The sequence below is a fragment of the Camelina sativa genome, chromosome 6 (genome assembly GCF_030686135.1).
Source record: "Camelina sativa cultivar CO46 ecotype springtype chromosome 6, ASM3068613v1".
Classification (NCBI taxonomy): domain Eukaryota; kingdom Viridiplantae; phylum Streptophyta; class Magnoliopsida; order Brassicales; family Brassicaceae; genus Camelina; species Camelina sativa.
The window spans coordinates 27,397,665-27,414,883 of NC_141885.1; the positions used below are offsets into that span (position 1 = coordinate 27,397,665).

Sequence of the window (17,219 nt, forward strand, 5' to 3'; positions counted from 1 at the left end):
GTATTGATTTATTTCGATATATTCTGTACTTTGTTTTACTTTTTATGGTTGAATTTTTCCTTTTCGCAAAAAAAATGTATTTCCATTTTGGTTCTCAAAATTTTCCTAATTCACATAACATAATTTCCTAATTAACTTATCATTTATCAATTCCAAATATTCACAACTAAAAAAAAGGAAGAAGTCGTTATTGTCAACCAACCAATTTTCATGGGTTTTTGTTAGAAAAGCCCATTAACTTTCTGAAGGCCCAATTAAAAATAACATCTTTCTCTCACCTACCAAAGAACAAAAGAGCCTCTCTCTCACCACCACTTGCTTTCTCGACTTGTTGACGTGAACACCTAACTAACACGTGTCATGTTATAATTGGGTGTGATAAACGCTCTCAAACCAGACCAGAGTCGTAAGAGTTGGGTTGGTGAAAGATTTTGATGGATGCCTTCTCCTCTTACCAACTCCCCCCCAAACCCTCCCCAAAAAGTGTAAAGCCGCCAAAGTAAACACAAGTTTATAAATTTCATTTTCTGTAATCAGAGATTTAGACCAAGAAATTTCTGCGTAATTAGACCAAGGCAGAGTTGAGAAAGATCAAATCTTTCTAACAACAAGTTTTCTCCAATGGCACAAGCTAGCAGAATCTGCAATGGTGTGCAAAACCCATTCATTATCTCCAATCTTTCAAAATCCAATCAACACAAATCGCCCTTATCAGTCTCGTTGAAGACGCAACAGCAGCCTCGTGCTTATCGGATTTCGTCCTTGGGTTTGAAGAAGACTGGGATGATGATGCTAAACGGGGGTTCTAGGATCCGTCCTGTTAAGGTTATGGCTTCTGTTTCCACGGCTGAGAAGGCGTCGGAGATTGTGCTTCAGCCCATTAGAGAAATCTCGGGTCTGATTAAGCTACCTGGCTCCAAGTCTCTATCAAATCGGATTCTGCTTCTCGCCGCTCTCTCTGAGGTATACATATCTCTCGGATTTCTCTCGTTTTTTCTTAGCTTGAGAATGAAAGATAGGTACTTTACCATTTTGGCTGTCATGTTTTAGGGAACTACTGTAGTGGACAACTTGTTGAACAGTGATGACATCAATTACATGCTTGATGCGTTGAAGAAACTAGGGCTTACTGTGGAAACTGACAGTGAGAACAATCGTTCCGTAGTTGAAGGATGTGGTGGGATATTCCCAGCTTCCGTAGATGCAAAGAGTGATATCGAACTTTACCTCGGAAATGCAGGAACTGCTATGCGTCCACTTACCGCTGCAGTTACTGCTGCAGGTGGCAATGCAAGGTAGATTATAGGAGTTGATGCTTCTGAGTGAGTTTTTGATTTTTATAGAATGGAGCTTTGTGCTGATACATTTATCTTTTTGATTTGTTTATCCCAGTTATGTGCTTGATGGGGTGCCTCGGATGAGAGAAAGACCTATAGGAGATTTGGTTGTTGGTCTTAAGCAGCTTGGTGCTGATGTTGAATGTACTCTTGGAACTAACTGCCCTCCTGTTCGTGTCAACGCTAATGGTGGCCTTCCTGGGGGAAAGGTGAGATCTTGCAAATGGCATGTGTGATTTTGAATCTCGACACTTATTTTATGAACACTTGCAGCAATGTGTTTTCATCCTAGGCTTAGCTTGTCAAAATTCCATTTATTAGTTTGTTGTTAGCGGATAGATCCTAAAAGCAAAGGAATTGGTTTTGGTGTGGAAATGATTTATCTAGTAAAGATTACTTTTCTTTCTCAATTACCTTTTTGCTTGTATGATTTCTTGATTGAAACCTCGGACATATATTGCATTTGCAGGTGAAGCTTTCGGGATCAATTAGTAGTCAGTACTTGACTGCTCTGCTCATGGCAGCTCCCTTAGCTCTTGGAGATGTCGAGATTGAGATAGTCGATAAATTGATTTCTGTTCCATATGTTGAAATGACACTGAAGTTGATGGAACGTTTCGGGGTTAGTGCCGAGCATAGTGATAGCTGGGATCGTTTCTTTGTCAAGGGCGGGCAAAAATACAAGTAAGAGTTATTCTTTTCTTCCTTTTCTGAAATCACAAACCTTAGATTGACAATATAATGACTAAAATGGTGAAATGATTCAGGTCTCCGGGTAATGCTTACGTAGAAGGTGATGCTTCTAGTGCTAGTTATTTCTTGGCTGGTGCTGCCATTACTGGTGAGACTGTCACTGTTAAGGGTTGTGGAACGACCAGCTTGCAGGTAATATCTCTACTCTGAATCATCATGATGATACTAATTTTATAATGCAATTTCGATCAGCTCAAACTTTTGTCTCTCTAAGGCTATGTCAAGTTGTGTGAACTTATTTTGAAGAATCTAAACTCAAATTTTTGTGATGTCTCAAGGGAGATGTGAAATTCGCAGAGGTTCTTGAGAAAATGGGATGTAAAGTGTCCTGGACAGAGAACAGTGTGACTGTGACAGGACCACCTAGAGATGCTTTTGGAATGAGACACTTGAGCGCTATTGATGTCAACATGAACAAAATGCCTGATGTAGCCATGACTCTTGCCGTCGTTGCTCTCTTTGCCGATGGTCCAACAACCATTAGAGATGGTAAGTAAGAAAAAACCCTCTTTAGATTAGTGTTTCTCAATATTCATGGTCACTTAATAGTTCATTATATTTGGTCAATATAGTGGCTAGCTGGAGAGTAAAGGAGACAGAAAGGATGATTGCCATTTGCACAGAGCTTAGAAAGGTAAGATTTCCACCTCGTTTCTCGGTTTGTAATGCTCGTTCTAAGTAAATCGGTGCATCAAATTTTGCTCTTGTTGTGTTCAGCTGGGAGCTACAGTGGAAGAAGGTTCAGATTATTGTGTGATAACTCCACCAAAAAAGCTGAAACCAGCGGAGATTGATACATATGATGATCACAGAATGGCAATGGCATTCTCTCTTGCAGCTTGTGCTGATGTTCCGGTCACCATCAAAGATCCTGGTTGCACAAGAAAAACTTTCCCTGACTACTTCCAAGTCCTTGAAAGAATCACAAAGCACTAAACAATCTAAACACCACTGTCTTTACTTTTTCGATCCAATGCTTACTTATCTGTTTTTCATGTTTCTTGCCTCTGTAACATTTATTAGAAACCGAGAGTATTGTTTGTGTGTGTACTGGAACCGAGTGAGATGCAATCATTGAATCAGTTTTTGCTCTTTATATACACTTGTATTTAGTGTTGTTTTGATGGGCTGACCAAGCCAATTCTGTCCTCGGCTCCTAGCCCGTTTTGATATCAACTCTGTTCTGATTCTGTATGGTAAATGTGTTATTGCCTTTTTACACGTTTGGACAATCGCATACAAAATACGCAACGCTCGAGAACCACATCTCTAACACATTCAAATCGTTATCACAGACGAATCACATAGCCTTACAATCAAGAAGAGGGAGCTAAATGGTATAGTATAGTATTGTATTGTCTTGGAATTTTAACAGCAATGAGAAAGAGACAAGAGAGTAGATCTTGGAGTAGATACATCTGAAAGAGGGACAAAGGCACGGGGACATGTTATGCCAATTCATAAAGGAGAAAAAGAGGACATGTTCTTGTCTTATGTAATCAAAATCCTCACATGGGGTCCTTGAGTGCCATTATAGCCCTTTGATTCACTTGTTCCTTTTCTAATAATAAAAAGAAAAAAACATCTTGTGATTCCAACAACCTTTTATTGTTTAGCCATTTTAAAAAAAGTTGGTTTATAACTCACTACTAAACCATGATTTTTAACCCTACACACACCTAATGGCTTTGTACAAAAGAGCCATATTTAGAGAATTGGTTTCTTGGAAATGTATAGTAATTTAGAGTATCGTGTTTTTTATAGAGGAAAGCACTAAAACCAAAGTTTGAAGAGCCCAAAATATCTCTTACACCACCATTCAGGGAAAACGAATAAACATAGGATTTAGGGTCATCTAACAACCTACCTTCTGTTCAAATTTAGAGTCCATTTTGCTTATTTAACAACTATCCCCGCAAAACAAACCTATTAACCAAAAAGTTGAAAACTTTTGGTTCAAATTCAAAAACCTTTTGGGATCAGAGGCTTCCCGAAAATATTGGAGTATTTTTATTCACCAATCAAAAGAAATTTCAAGTCTCTTTAGAAGATTCAAACAACTTTTTACAGTCAAAAAACTTATCAATTATTAACAGAAATCTCCATCTTTTCTATTCATTTTTTATTTATTTAAATTCAAGTCAAACAGATCAAAATACTTGTTTTTTGACTCTCTTCTTCTTCTTCTTCTCCCTTGATTTGAATCTCTAAAATCTTCAATCCCCATGTTCTAATTTAAAAATTTTACAACAGTGTCCCTCTTTTTTTTTATCACACACACAAACTTTGATCCTCGAATATAATAAATATAATAAAAAAGATAATATTCGTGTTTCTCATTTTGGAGTCATAACAAAGAAACCTTCCATTTAATTTAATCCCCCTCCAAGAAACCTGAAGATTCTAAGAAGAAGCTGCCATTAAAAAGAAGAAGAAGAAGAAGGAGAAGAAGAAGAAGAAGAGGAGATAAAAAAAAAAATGTCGCGTCTAGACGAGATGATACCTTCAAGCCCAGGCAAATTCAAGATGGAGAAATCTTCATACTTGCATCGTCTCAGATTCCAATCTTATCTCACAAAGTTTGCATTTTTCTCCTTCTTCCTCCTCTGTCTCATCTCTCTACTCTTCCTCCGATCTCCTCCTTCCGTCAACCCTTCCCCTTCCTCCTCCTCCGATCCATCTCGCCGCTCACTCCGTACCTACACCTACGGAGGACCCGCTTGGGAAAAACGTATCCGATCCTCTGCTCGTATCCGAACCTCAACAACCAACGGAATCACAGTTCTAGTAACCGGAGCAGCCGGTTTCGTCGGCACGCACGTCTCCGCCGCATTGAAACGCCGAGGAGACGGCGTAATCGGTCTAGACAACTTCAACGACTACTACGATCCATCCCTGAAACGAGCGAGACAAGCTTTGCTAGAGAGAAGCGGTATCTTCATCGTCGAAGGAGATATAAACGACGTCGAATTGCTACGTAAGCTGTTCAAGATCGTCTCCTTCACTCACGTTATGCATCTAGCAGCTCAAGCTGGTGTACGGTACGCAATGGAAAACCCTAGCTCTTATGTTCACAGCAACATCGCCGGATTCGTTAATCTCCTCGAGATCTGCAAATCCGCGAATCCACAGCCTGCTATAGTCTGGGCTTCGTCTAGCTCCGTCTACGGACTCAACACGAAAGTCCCCTTCTCGGAGAAAGATAGAACAGATCAACCGGCGAGTTTATACGCCGCGACTAAAAAAGCCGGCGAAGAGATCGCCCACACCTACAACCACATCTACGGGTTATCACTAACCGGATTGAGGTTTTTCACGGTGTACGGACCTTGGGGAAGGCCAGACATGGCCTACTTCTTCTTCACCAAAGATATACTAAAAGGCAAATCGATTTCGATATTCGAATCGGCGAATCACGGAACGGTGGCTAGGGATTTCACTTACATTGACGATATAGTGAAAGGATGTTTAGCGTCGCTTGATACGGCGGAGAAGAGTACGGGGACAGGAGGGAAGAAGAGAGGTCCGGCGCAGTTGAGAGTGTTTAACCTAGGGAACACGTCGCCGGTGCCGGTTTCAGATCTGGTGAGGATATTGGAGAGGCAGTTGAAAGTGAAGGCGAAGAAGAATGTGATTAAGATGCCACGAAACGGTGACGTTCCGTTTACTCATGCTAATATTAGTTTAGCTCAACGTGAGCTTGGTTATAAACCCACCACTGATCTCCAGACCGGTTTGAAGAAGTTTGTCAGATGGTATTTGAGTTATTACTCCTCCTCCGGTCACTCTAAAGCCGCCGCTAGATGATGATCGATCATTGATCTTTTGATTTTTGTTTTGTTTTTTTTTTTTTTTTCCTTTTTCTTCTGTTTGAGTAATTTTGGGGGATTGTTGTAACAGAGAGTGAGAAGAACACAGAGAGAGACCCATTCGGTTATTTTTAATTTAATTTATTTATTTTACTTCTCCGGTACGTAACTGTTGTAGTGGTTGATTTGATTTAAATAAAAGAGAAAATCACAAAAACAGTCTATTCTTCGACAACAGTTAGGCTTAGAAATCGTATTTAGTTCTTCCACTACCTAGAACAAGACATAACATATCTGGAATGTTTGAAGTAGATTTGTAGAAGTTCCACGCCTCGAGCATTAGGCGTTTTCTTGATCCTTTGAAGTGAACGATCTGCGTTTTATTAACAGTAGTGAGAATATGATGAAAGGGTTCGTGATGGTTTCTTTAAGGTTAGGGATTTAGAGTGTACCTTGACATCTAATGGCATGCCATGAAACTGACCAGCACCTTCAGGAGGTGTCCAGTTGTATAGAGCGCATGGTAAAAATAGCACTGAAGCTCCAGCTATTTCTTGTGTGAATGCTTGTGGCTTTGTAAATCTCTTTGCGTCAAAGGAAGGGTGAGATTTTACAACCCATACCAGAGCCAATTGATCACCAAGCATGCGCGAAGCTTTCATGTATTTGGTTTTGTATGCTTTTAGGACTTCTTCTAGAAAAACTTTCGCCCTGCATTTGAATCACATGAAGACAAAGTCATCATCAATATGCTGAGTATATAACTTTCAGTAGAGGATACAATCAGTTTTTTTGTGATCATCTACGCTGATTTTCATACCAGGTTCACATACTGCTTCCAAAGAGACAACGCGTATTTCCTTAACTAGCATAAGAGATTCTATTTCAATTCAACTAGGAGAGAAAAGGATAGATGCAAACCTTAGGATCCCTTCACGTGTGCCTCTCACTGCTATAAATCCTGAATTCAGCGGCTGATCTTTATTGTTCCTGAATGTGAGTGCTAAATGGAAGCTTGGATGCTTGTCAAATATAGTCCCGATGTCGTCAACCACAGCTATATCAGAATCAGTGAATATATAGTGGTTTATCCCACCCTCATTCCTCTCGAGCTTCATCTCAAGAAAGGCCTGCAGAATCATTTTTTTAACAAGAATCATGACCCAATGAGCATTTGTTTACTCTCAACAACTCAGGTACTTTACTAAACACTTCCTTACGAACGAATTAAAAGGAAACTTAGGCCGGGTCTTAAGAAATGGATGCCAAAGAAATAGATAGATAGGCAAACGCAACAAATTTATTCTACCTAGGTATCAGTGCGATTTTGCTCTTACAATGTAAGACCTGATTCTTTGAAGCATCAGGTTACCCCGTGAATAATCACCCCGAACAGGCTGTACCACCACATTGCTTTGTTGGATGGAGAGATCAGAAGCTGGATCAGTCAATATGACAACATTGCTCTTGGGCATAGTCACCTAAAAACCAGATTTTGTATCAGATAGAAGACGCAGAAGTTAAGAAACACCAAAAAGTTTCAAAATTTAGAGGAAAACTCAGCAATGTTAGTTACCTGAATGAAGTTGGCAAAGGCATTTAGAACTGCCATTGACCTCTGTGGCTTGCTGTAGGTAACATTCCCAACAACAGAAACCATATTGGAGGATTTCAAATTATCTACCGTAGTATTATAAATAGTAAACACTGTGACAAAAGAAACACTATTTCCAGCACCAGACATATGAGAAGTTGAAGTGTGAGTCTTGTTCAGAGCCTTGGTGCCTAAACAAAAGACAATTTACAACACTGTCATCCCAAATTGCAGTTCCTAAAAAAGCATACAATGAGAGATATTCCAATGAATGAAAACAATGGTACAACGTTTGTGAAGCAAACCAAAACAAACCAAGTGTATGACATCTCATTCAAATGGTCATAAAGACAAAGTCCTGAGTTCTACACTCAAGTTATACTAAAAATATTACTCAGATCACTTTCTGAACACAAATCGAAGATGCTGATTGATTCAGATCTGTGCCTATACCAAAATAGTGCTTAATTGCGAACTTCTAGCAATTTAGGTAGTGAGCTTCTAAGCAAACCTAAAAATAGGAGAATACGCAAAAGATCTAACCTCGGCAATGTAATCGATCCGGCAAGCCTTGACCAGCTACAGGACCGAGCACGAGGTGATTTAATTTCTTACTACGAACGGTTTGCAAATCGTTCCTCACCGAATCGGAAGAAAAATCAACAAGTGACGAGAGATGAGGAAGAACAAAGAGCACAGGAATAAGTAAGAGAAATCGACGCCATCCGCTACACGATCTCATGCTCCGATAATCTCTCCGGGAAGCCATTGATTTCGTTTAAACAAACCTTCAATTGCAATCGCTGATCGGAGGAGGAGGAGGAGGATTGAGTAGACCCGCCAGAACCGAGACGGATCCAAACTACGTGACGTTTTTAATGTAACATCTAATTACAAAAAACGACGCGAATTTCTCTTGTTACTGGGCCAGAAAACAAAAGGCCCAATAGATATGTTTGTTGATTTAAACCGAACTCTCACGATAATGAACCGGTTTAATCGGTGATCATGGTATCAATATACCACACTGGTCGGGTTTTTTTGGCGTCGTCTTCAAGCTCTGACCTTGAGCAGTAGTGCCTGTATCTTCCCGAAATTGTCTCCTGCTCCTTCTGCTTTCATGGATGCTTCAGTACCCAATTCTTCTAGAAAACCTAATTTATCTTCCTTCGCTCAATCTAGCCGAAGGTGAATCGAGTTTTCTCAATATTTAAAAACTCAACATCTCTTTTGATTTTGCCTCATTGATTCATGTGATGTTTAGTGTTCGGATTTTGATTGATGTAGCGGCGGTAGAGGATCATCAGGCTATGATAAAGAGAACGATCGACGCAGACCTCATGGCCGCGGCGGTGGCGGTGAAGATAATATTGATGCGCTTGGAAGACTTTTGTAAGTTGCGATCGTTACTGATTCGAGATGTATTTTAGAGATATATAGCTTGATTTGACTCGTATTTGGTTGTATAATTAGGACACGAATCTTGCGACATATGGCTACTGAGCTTAGATTGAACATGAGAGGTGATGGTTTTGTTAAAGTTGAAGATTTACTTAAGCTTAATTTGAAAACGAATGCTAATGTTCAATTGAAGTCACACACGATTGATGAAATCAGAGAGGTCAGTTTCACTCTCTTAACACTTAACGAGCAATTTCGATTGCAGTTCGTTTGAATTGAGTTTTGTAATGGTTTCGTTAAATTTGCAGGCTGTGAGAAGAGACAATAAACAACGTTTTAGCCTCTTGGAAGAGAATGGTGAGCTCTTGATCCGTGCAAACCAAGGCCACTCCATCACGGTAATTAACTTTAAACATTTCTTAGCATTTACCTCTTTTCATCTTCATCTTATGTGTTGAAAGTTGAGACCTTTCCATTTATTTTGGGTCTTTGTGTGCAGACGGTGGAGTCAGAAAAGTTACTTAAACCAATACTGTCACCAGAAGAAGCTCCAGGTACTAACTAGTAGGACACTTACTTGTGACTTCTGTTATATGTATGACTTGCATTGTTGCTCTGTGTTAATTAGAAATTTCTGTAATGGCAGTGTGTGTACATGGAACTTATAGGAAGAATTTGGAATCCATCTTGGCATCGGGCTTAAAGCGCATGAATAGAATGCATGTTCACTTCTCTTGTGGCTTACCAACAGATGTTGAAGTGATTAGTGGTAAGATTTTGTATCCTATTGTTGTTTGTTCTGCATTATTGCAATATGCACATTTATCTGATTCCAAGTTTTTACATGATTTTGGCGAAGGCATGAGAAGGAATGTTAATGTTTTGATCTTCCTCGACATGAAGAAAGCTCTTGAAGGTATTACTTTTAGCATGAGACCTTAATTCCCTGTTCTTAAAAATAAGTGTTGTGTCCATCAAAGATCCAACATTTCAGTAATACTTGTGAATATATATATCCAGATGGGATTACGTTCTACGTCTCAGACAACAAAGTGATTTTGACTGAAGGCATTGATGGTGTAGTGCCTGTGGATTACTTCCAGAAGATCGAGTCTTGGCCTGATCGGCAATCCATACCTTTCTGATTCATACGATTCAACATCATGCGAAGATTCACAGGATTCTGTGACAATGACTGTGAAGATTCTTGTGAACTCTGATTATGTAATGTCTCAATGTCTCCAATTGCACATATGACAGTTTATCGGAACAATCGAGATTATGGTGTTTTTGTTGTCGAAAGACATGAGCGCCCATGTGTGCTAAAAGAAACCAAGTGTACTAGCCTTTTTACGGAGTGTTTCAAGGCCCAATACGAAAGATATGAGGAACAATGAATGATCTTTTTCTTTGCTCTGAAAAGTTGTAATTATGCATATGCTTAAAGCTGGATTTAGTCTTTTAAGCTGCAGTTATCAAATACTACTTTAAATCTTTAATGTATCATTAGTCTTTGATTGTATCATAATGTCAGAATTTTTTTTATGAAAAAAAAGCATGGATTCTTTAAAAGGTTTAGAGAAACGCAAGAATAAAAAAAAGAGTGAGAACCGTGAAAGCAAAAAAGAGAACAAATTCGTAAAAGATATGTATTGTCGACGAGATTACTCTGTTAATTAACTATTTAAAGTGAACATTTGTCTCGGTCACGTGATATCTTCTTTGTAAGCAGCAGTATTCGACTCTTCAGTTAGAGCAGAGAATGAATATAATACGACGTAATTTCATTAATTAAATTAGTGTATGCTTTTGAAACATTATACTTGAATCTTGTCTTCGACTTGCTTGTTTTTTTGTGGTCTCCAACAAAAAACTCGATGTCCGTGATGCAGACCTTTCATATCATATTTTTTTTTTCTTCTTATGTACTATTTCCTAGTCAATATAATAATTAAGTACCTGACAAAAAACCTTGTAAAAATTTCCTCTAAAATATTGACTAATTTAAAAATGTTTTGAACTAATTTTATTAGGGCTCTAGTGCTCTACATCATTTTTGGGGTGGAACATTGTGATCTATCATTACGAATTAACTATGCAGATATATATGGCATACAGTAGAACAGAAATATCTGACAAAGCTGAGAGTTGAAACTATTTACACAAATAAGCGAACGTATTTTCCATAATCATACTATTCTAAATAGTTATGTTATGTGATATCTGTTTGACACAAGTATATAAGTTTTCTACGAACGAAGTTGATTGTTTCTGTTATTCGCATAATTTCTATATACAGTATAAAAAAATTGTAATCATGGAGCTTATATACCTGTCTTTCTGTGTTCTATCATGGACACTACTTCGTTTTGTCTTCCCGTGTTAGGTGAGATAGAAGAAACTTTTTAATATTTGAATTCTCTGAATTTGAAATGTGATTTTTTTTTTTCCAGCTTGTGGAACTTTTTGTAGTGGAGCTTATCTTTTTATGAATATGACCAAAAAAAAGTCTTATTTACTGTAATTATAAATAGTTTTAACTATTTAACGTAAATGAGAACCGCAAATTTGATATATGTGACGAAACAACTTTAACCAGTATATTAATCTTATAATTAAAGAAAAATTGTTTTGATGCATTTGATCACACATGATAATTAATTGGCACGCCTATACAACATATAGCGTTTGGACCAATTTTATAGATCTAAATAAATTAAAGAACACATCGAACACATATAAGTTAAGTTTCGGTTTTCAACGTATAAATACGAGAAGGACAAAAAAAACACTATTTTTCAATATAGAAAAAACGGCAATTGTTCCACTCAAAAATGGACACGATATATAACAAAACAAAATTCATAGTTTTGCTCAAAAACAAAACAAGGATTGATATATCAGTAAAATGCGGTGCCTACCAAGTACCAACATATGATTATTCATAAAAAAAAATATATTTGATGTTATTCAATTTGTAACAAAATATGAAACATCGATCTCATACATTCAAACAAAATGGGACAGGCTGGGTTAAGATAACGTGTGAGGGTTTTCTCTGGAGACGATCCAAATATAAGGCGTGACTTTTAAATCATATCGATCACACTACTGTTTGTTTGTTTTTGTTGTCCAAGGGATTTATCACACTACTGTTTCTTATATACTGTAGCAAATACAATAAGGAGTATATTTAATTATATAGTAGATGTATGTCAGCTAGTTTGGTCATAAAATATTTCTTTCAAGTGTGTTTACCTATTATTATAGTTTTATAAGTGAAGTAAATATATCATATTGCTTAGCAAAAAAAAAAAATCATAATTAGTTAATTTAGGAACTCAACTATGGTCTAACACTGTCATCATATAGAGAATTGACTGAACTAATTAAGTTATCATCATGCACACAATATTTTTGATAACACTTGATGATTTAATTCTATATATATAGTATAATATAAATATATATAGGTGTAGCTAGATATCATCCACCACCTCACCATAAAAATCATCCACCACTACCCACGAAGTAAGAAGATTACAGAGAAAATGGAATATATATATATATATATATATATAGATATATCTCAAGTGTAGCCTTATAGCCTTTTTGCTTTATTCTCTTGCTTTATGTCTTTCTTGTTCCTGTAAATTCACATGTTATACTTAGAGGAGAACGAGGTGTTTGGTCTATTTTACCTTTTGCTATGACCAGATCAAGAAGATAGCAAAAACATTAACTCAGACAGGAGTTCACATGTTTTAAAATTTTTAACTTAAAAAAAAAAATGTTTTAGAAAAAATTGAGTAAGAAATGTTCACATGTTTGCTTCTCTATTGACTTGCCTCCATCACCTTCTTTGTCCCATTTGATGTACTCTTAGCCCCATGCCTCTTGGATGCCTTTTTCTCTTTATATTCTATTTTATTTATATATGAAATAGAATATAAGCTATTCCTTGTTTTATTCATGTAACAATTATTTGCATTCAAATATAGTAATTTAATGGAATTATAATCACAAGAAATCCCATTTATCTTTGTACCTTATTCTCTATGTAAACAGGTAAAGCTGGTTATCAGGTTCTTGTACAAGTCATACCTTAGGGCATTTTACAGATGATAATCTGACAAAGTCGTGGTTTAATTTAGTTAATTATAGGAATCCTAGTCACACAGTTTTTTAAATTTTATTTTTTGTAAATATTTTCATTTTCTATTTGAATAATGATACAAATTTTTAAGTGGATTGATTATCAATTTATGAATTCACTTACAAATAAAATTTTATAAGAAAACATGTATCCAACTATTTTGGTTTAGACATACTAATGGTAGCATATAACCTTTTATATGGATATATGAAAAGTTAAAACAATGATATAAAAAGTACAAATTTATATAGCTGGTGCACTGAAAAAGAAACAACTTTTCTTACCATTAAATCTAGAGAGAATGGTATCATTTTCAATTTTGAAAAAAAAAGCTAAAGATTCGCCTAACTATTATTGTTTTTTCTCTGAAAAGTCTTTAAAAGTAGTCTTTACCGTAGATAGTACTGAAAATGAAATGAACTCACTCGTGGACTTCTATATTTTCAGTTTTCGTGACTCCTCTTTTGTTTCCCTTCAATTCCAAATAAGCTTAAATATATTTACTAATCATTCAAAAACAATCCACACACAAAAATAATGTTAAACTGTATATATATAAGGTTTGATAGATTAGGAATGTAATTGTAGAATACCTTGATGTAACATGAACAAACAACTAAAATAGTGTTGTAAAAGTTTTTGAGATTTCCTTTTTTTTTAACGAGCAAATAAAATTTTTATATCGGTTTTGATAAGTAATACGTCTTTTTTATTGTTTCTCTTGAACTAATTACTACTATAGATAATACTAGAGTTATGAATATGTGATGATAATATAATGACTCTAATATAATTTGCTTATTTTATCATTTTACATTTTCGTTGTTGAACTAACTTTATTATTATTATTTTTTACGATATCTACACTTTTGTGGTTTACGCTTTTTTCAGTATTATTAACAATCAAGAAGAATAATATTTTACTAATACAATAGACAAACAAACAATTGTGCTTCAAAACCACAAGAGAGAAAGTCATTTTCTTCCTCATCACACTCTCTCTCTCTCTCTCTTCTCTCCAAACCAAACATGGTCTCTCCTCCACTCTCACTCTTTCTCATCCTCTTCTTCTTCCTTCATCATTCACTGTCTTCCTCCTCCGAGCTTGACATTCTCCTCGACATCAAATCCTCTCTCGACCCTCAAAAACGTTTCCTCACTTCATGGACTCCCGACGCCGACCCTTGCTCCCTAGGCTCATTCGACGGCGTCGCTTGCGACGGAAACCACCGTGTTGCTAACATATCTCTTCAAGGAATGGGTCTCACAGGAACTATCCCTCCTTCAATCGGTCTTCTCACTAGCTTAACCGGTTTGTACCTTCACTTCAACTCCTTGACCGGTCAGATTCCTAAGGCTATCTCAAATTTGCCTCTCCTCACGGATTTGTACCTCAATGTCAACAATCTTTCCGGTGAAATCCCTCCTCAAATCGGAAACTTAGACAATCTTCAAGGTATGTATATGTATATATATAGTAGGTCTTTTTATATATATGCATGTGTTTTTAATTAAACTCATTCACTAATAATTCATTTATTGCAGCCAAAAGACCTTAAATGGGTCAAGTTTGGTTTATTAAATAAGCTAAAATGAGTTTATTTAGTTTTAAATGGGTGTTATAGATTTTTGATTAATTTTTTTTTTTCTATAAAAAACTCATCTAATCATCCAATCAAGTTTTTATAACATTGGTAAAATAACTTTTTGTTTGAGTACCCATTCAAGTTTGAATTTTTTGATTCTCCTAGAAACTAGGGAAACTCTTTTTTTTTTTTTCCTTGTACATCTTCACTATTTTTTATGCAAACCCCCAAAAAGTATTTTATTCGGGCTTTTTGATCATAGATTAGAAAAAAAAAAAAAAAAAAAAAAACTAAAAACTAAAAACCAAAGCTCAAGAATAAAAATTTGCATCTACTAATAAACTATGTTTTGTTGGGTGTATTTTTTTTTTTTTTTGCAGTTGTTCAGTTATGTTACAACAAGTTAAGTGGGAGCATACCGACGCAGTTAGGTTCTCTCAAGAAGGTAACTGTCTTGGCTTTACAGTATAACCAACTCTCCGGTGCCATTCCGGCGAGTTTAGGTGATATTAATACGTTAACTAGGCTTGATTTGAGCTTCAACCATCTCTTTGGTCCTGTTCCGGTGAAACTCGCCGGTGCTCCTTTGCTTGAAGTTCTCGACATCCGCAATAACTCTTTCTCCGGCTTCGTTCCCTCTGGTAATATAAGTTTCTGTTAATTGTACTTATGATTATTAATTGATTCTTTAAGAGTACTTAAAGATTAGGGCTGACCAATCCGGTTTATCTGAATTGATAACCAATTCAAAAATCTGTACCAAACCGAAATCGGATTTTACAGCCTCATTAAAAGATGTTTTTTTTTTCACTTGTTGTTTCTTGATTTTTTTTGGGGATTATGAAGCTTTGAAGAGGCTAAACAATGGATTCCAGTATTCAAACAATCACGGTTTATGCGGAGATGGATTCACGGATTTGAAAGCTTGCACCGGTTTAAACGGTCCGAACCTTGACCGGCCAGACCCAACAAACCCAAAGAATTTCACAACCGTTGACGTCAAACCAGAGTCTGCAGATTTACAACGAAGCAATTGCAGTAACAACAATGGCGGGTGTTCATCAAAAACCTCAAAGTCTTCACCTTTCGGTATCGTCATGGGACTCACTGGTTCAATCCTCGCAGTTGCAATCTTCGGTGGTTCGACATTCACATGGTACAGACGAAGGAAACAGAAGATTGGAAGCAGTCTTGATGCTATGGACGGTAGGATTAGCACTGAGTACAATTTCAAAGAAGCTTCTAGAAGAAAAAGCTCCTCTCCACTGATCAGCTTAGAGTACGCGAGTGGTTGGGATCCGTTAGGACGAGGACAGAACAGTAACAACAACAGTGCATTGTCTCAAGAAGTCTTTGAGAGCTTTATGTTCAATCTTGAGGAGATTGAGAGAGCTACTCAGAGCTTCTCTGAGGTTAACTTGTTGGGGAAGAGTAATGTCTCTTCTGTTTATAAAGGTATTCTAAGAGATGGTTCTGTTGCAGCTGTAAAATGTATAGCTAAATCGAGCTGTAAATCCGATGAAACTGAGTTTCTCAAAGGGTTGAAGATGCTGACATTGTTGAAGCATGAGAACTTAGTGAGGTTGAGAGGGTTTTGCTGCTCCAAAGGACGCGGAGAATGTTTCCTTATTTATGAGTTTGTCCCCAACGGTAACCTTTTGCAGTATCTTGACGTGAAGGATGAGACTGCCGAGGTTCTTGAATGGACTACTCGAGTTTCCATCATAAATGGAATAGCCAGAGGTTAGATTCTGCGATTCGTTCTTTCTCAAACTAAACTCGGTTTTTTTTGTATGTGTAATCTTCTTTTGTTATCTTTCTTTCAGGGATTGTTTACTTACATGGCGAAAATGGGAACAAGCCTGCAATAGTTCACCAGAATCTATCTGCAGAGAAGATTCTCATTGATCATTGGTATAATCCTTCTCTTGCGGATTCAGGTCTTCACAAGCTTTTCACGGATGATATTGTTTTCTCCAAGCTTAAAGCAAGTGCTGCAATGGGATACTTAGCTCCTGAGTACATAACTACAGGAAGGTTCACTGATAAGAGTGATGTCTACGCCTTTGGTATGATTCTGCTGCAGATACTCAGTGGTAAAAGCAAAATCAGCCATCTGATGATCTTGCAAGCTGTAGAGTCAGGAAGACTGAATGAAGATTTCATGGATCCAAATCTTCGAAGGAACTTTCCGGAAGCAGAAGCGGCTCTGCTCGCTAGACTTAGTCTTCTCTGCACTCATGAATCCTCAAACCAAAGGCCATCCATGGAAGATGTTATGCAAGAACTCAATAAACTCGCGGCGAATTATTAGTTTCCCGTTTAACCAGATTCTTGCTTTTGATGTCCACACCAAGGTTTTAGACTATCACCGGTCCCCTGATGTTAACTCTGTTTTAGGTTCAGTATAGGGGATCTGAAAAATCGGTTTATGATGTAACAATCTTATCTCCTTGTAACTGTAGCTGATGTACTTAGGCTGTAAAAACAAGCACTTTTCAGACATTTTAGGTGATCTTGTGGGAAGTTTTTTTGTTTCAGACATATCTTAGCTGCACAAAACCAACCAACCAACATGCGCAT

The 17,219-nt window shown here is 37.0% G+C and overlaps 4 protein-coding genes and 1 pseudogene across 6 annotated transcripts; 4 read left to right on the plus strand and 1 right to left on the minus strand.

The window, feature by feature from the left end:
* Window positions 1-307: 307 nt before the first annotated feature.
* LOC104793490 (3-phosphoshikimate 1-carboxyvinyltransferase, chloroplastic) lies at window positions 308-3,186 on the plus strand. The gene is made up of 8 exons (XM_010519843.3): window positions 308-963; window positions 1,051-1,295; window positions 1,393-1,546; window positions 1,807-2,021; window positions 2,105-2,222; window positions 2,369-2,579; window positions 2,663-2,724; window positions 2,808-3,186. The coding sequence occupies exons 1-8, from the start codon at window positions 622-624 to the stop codon at window positions 3,024-3,026; spliced, it is 1,566 nt and encodes a 521-aa protein (XP_010518145.1). The 5' UTR covers window positions 308-621; the 3' UTR covers window positions 3,027-3,186.
* A 234-nt stretch (window positions 3,187-3,420) lies between these two features.
* Window positions 3,421-6,116, plus strand: LOC104699455 (UDP-glucuronate 4-epimerase 4 pseudogene; annotated as a pseudogene). The gene has a single exon (XR_015560046.1). The product of XR_015560046.1 is annotated as a UDP-glucuronate 4-epimerase 4 pseudogene (transcript).
* LOC104793491 (uncharacterized) lies at window positions 6,062-8,291 on the minus strand. Of its 2 annotated transcripts, none has more exons than XR_015560047.1 (6): window positions 8,037-8,262; window positions 7,476-7,684; window positions 7,209-7,380; window positions 6,821-7,029; window positions 6,352-6,610; window positions 6,062-6,272 (listed from the first exon to the last, which is right to left on the minus strand). XR_015560047.1 is itself a non-coding variant. In XM_010519845.3 (6 exons), the coding sequence occupies exons 1-6, from the start codon at window positions 8,260-8,262 to the stop codon at window positions 6,144-6,146; spliced, it is 1,176 nt and encodes a 391-aa protein (XP_010518147.1). In that variant the 5' UTR covers window positions 8,263-8,291; the 3' UTR covers window positions 6,062-6,143. The 2 variants fall into 2 exon arrangements, 1 of the variants encoding a protein (XP_010518147.1); XM_010519845.3 differs by having other exon boundaries at window positions 7,237-7,380; window positions 8,037-8,291.
* A 47-nt stretch (window positions 8,292-8,338) lies between these two features.
* Window positions 8,339-10,288, plus strand: LOC104793492 (uncharacterized). The gene is made up of 8 exons (XM_010519846.3): window positions 8,339-8,681; window positions 8,781-8,885; window positions 8,967-9,114; window positions 9,203-9,292; window positions 9,394-9,448; window positions 9,541-9,663; window positions 9,754-9,810; window positions 9,915-10,288. The coding sequence occupies exons 1-8, from the start codon at window positions 8,614-8,616 to the stop codon at window positions 10,037-10,039; spliced, it is 771 nt and encodes a 256-aa protein (XP_010518148.1). The 5' UTR covers window positions 8,339-8,613; the 3' UTR covers window positions 10,040-10,288.
* Window positions 10,289-13,574: 3,286 nt separating this feature from the next.
* LOC104793494 (uncharacterized) lies at window positions 13,575-17,180 on the plus strand. Its single transcript, XM_087455129.1, has 4 exons — window positions 13,575-14,506; window positions 15,017-15,277; window positions 15,483-16,379; window positions 16,463-17,180. Exons 1-4 carry the CDS (start codon window positions 14,080-14,082, stop codon window positions 16,948-16,950), a joined length of 2,073 nt encoding a protein of 690 aa, XP_087311255.1. The 5' UTR covers window positions 13,575-14,079; the 3' UTR covers window positions 16,951-17,180.
* Window positions 17,181-17,219: the final 39 nt, after the last annotated feature.

Coding starts and splice junctions, on each gene's coding strand:
- LOC104793494 (XM_087455129.1), top strand. CDS start 14,080: ATGGTCTCTCCTCCACTCTCACTCTTTCTCATCCTCTTCTTCTTCCTT. Junction 15,278..15,482: donor CTCCGGCTTCGTTCCCTCTG/GTAATATAAGTT, acceptor GGGATTATGAAG/CTTTGAAGAGGCTAAACAAT. Junction 16,380..16,462: donor CATAAATGGAATAGCCAGAG/GTTAGATTCTGC, acceptor TCTTTCTTTCAG/GGATTGTTTACTTACATGGC.
- LOC104793491 (XM_010519845.3), bottom strand. CDS start 8,262: ATGGCTTCCCGGAGAGATTATCGGAGCATGAGATCGTGTAGCGGATGG. Junction 7,381..7,475: donor CCTTTGCCAACTTCATTCAG/GTAACTAACATT, acceptor TCTGGTTTTTAG/GTGACTATGCCCAAGAGCAA. Junction 7,030..7,236: donor AAAGAATCAGGTCTTACATT/GTAAGAGCAAAA, acceptor ATGATTCTGCAG/GCCTTTCTTGAGATGAAGCT.
- LOC104793492 (XM_010519846.3), top strand. CDS start 8,614: ATGGATGCTTCAGTACCCAATTCTTCTAGAAAACCTAATTTATCTTCC. Junction 8,682..8,780: donor TTCGCTCAATCTAGCCGAAG/GTGAATCGAGTT, acceptor TGATTGATGTAG/CGGCGGTAGAGGATCATCAG. Junction 8,886..8,966: donor GATGCGCTTGGAAGACTTTT/GTAAGTTGCGAT, acceptor TTGTATAATTAG/GACACGAATCTTGCGACATA.
- LOC104793490 (XM_010519843.3), top strand. CDS start 622: ATGGCACAAGCTAGCAGAATCTGCAATGGTGTGCAAAACCCATTCATT. Junction 2,223..2,368: donor GTGGAACGACCAGCTTGCAG/GTAATATCTCTA, acceptor TGATGTCTCAAG/GGAGATGTGAAATTCGCAGA. Junction 2,725..2,807: donor TTTGCACAGAGCTTAGAAAG/GTAAGATTTCCA, acceptor TGTTGTGTTCAG/CTGGGAGCTACAGTGGAAGA.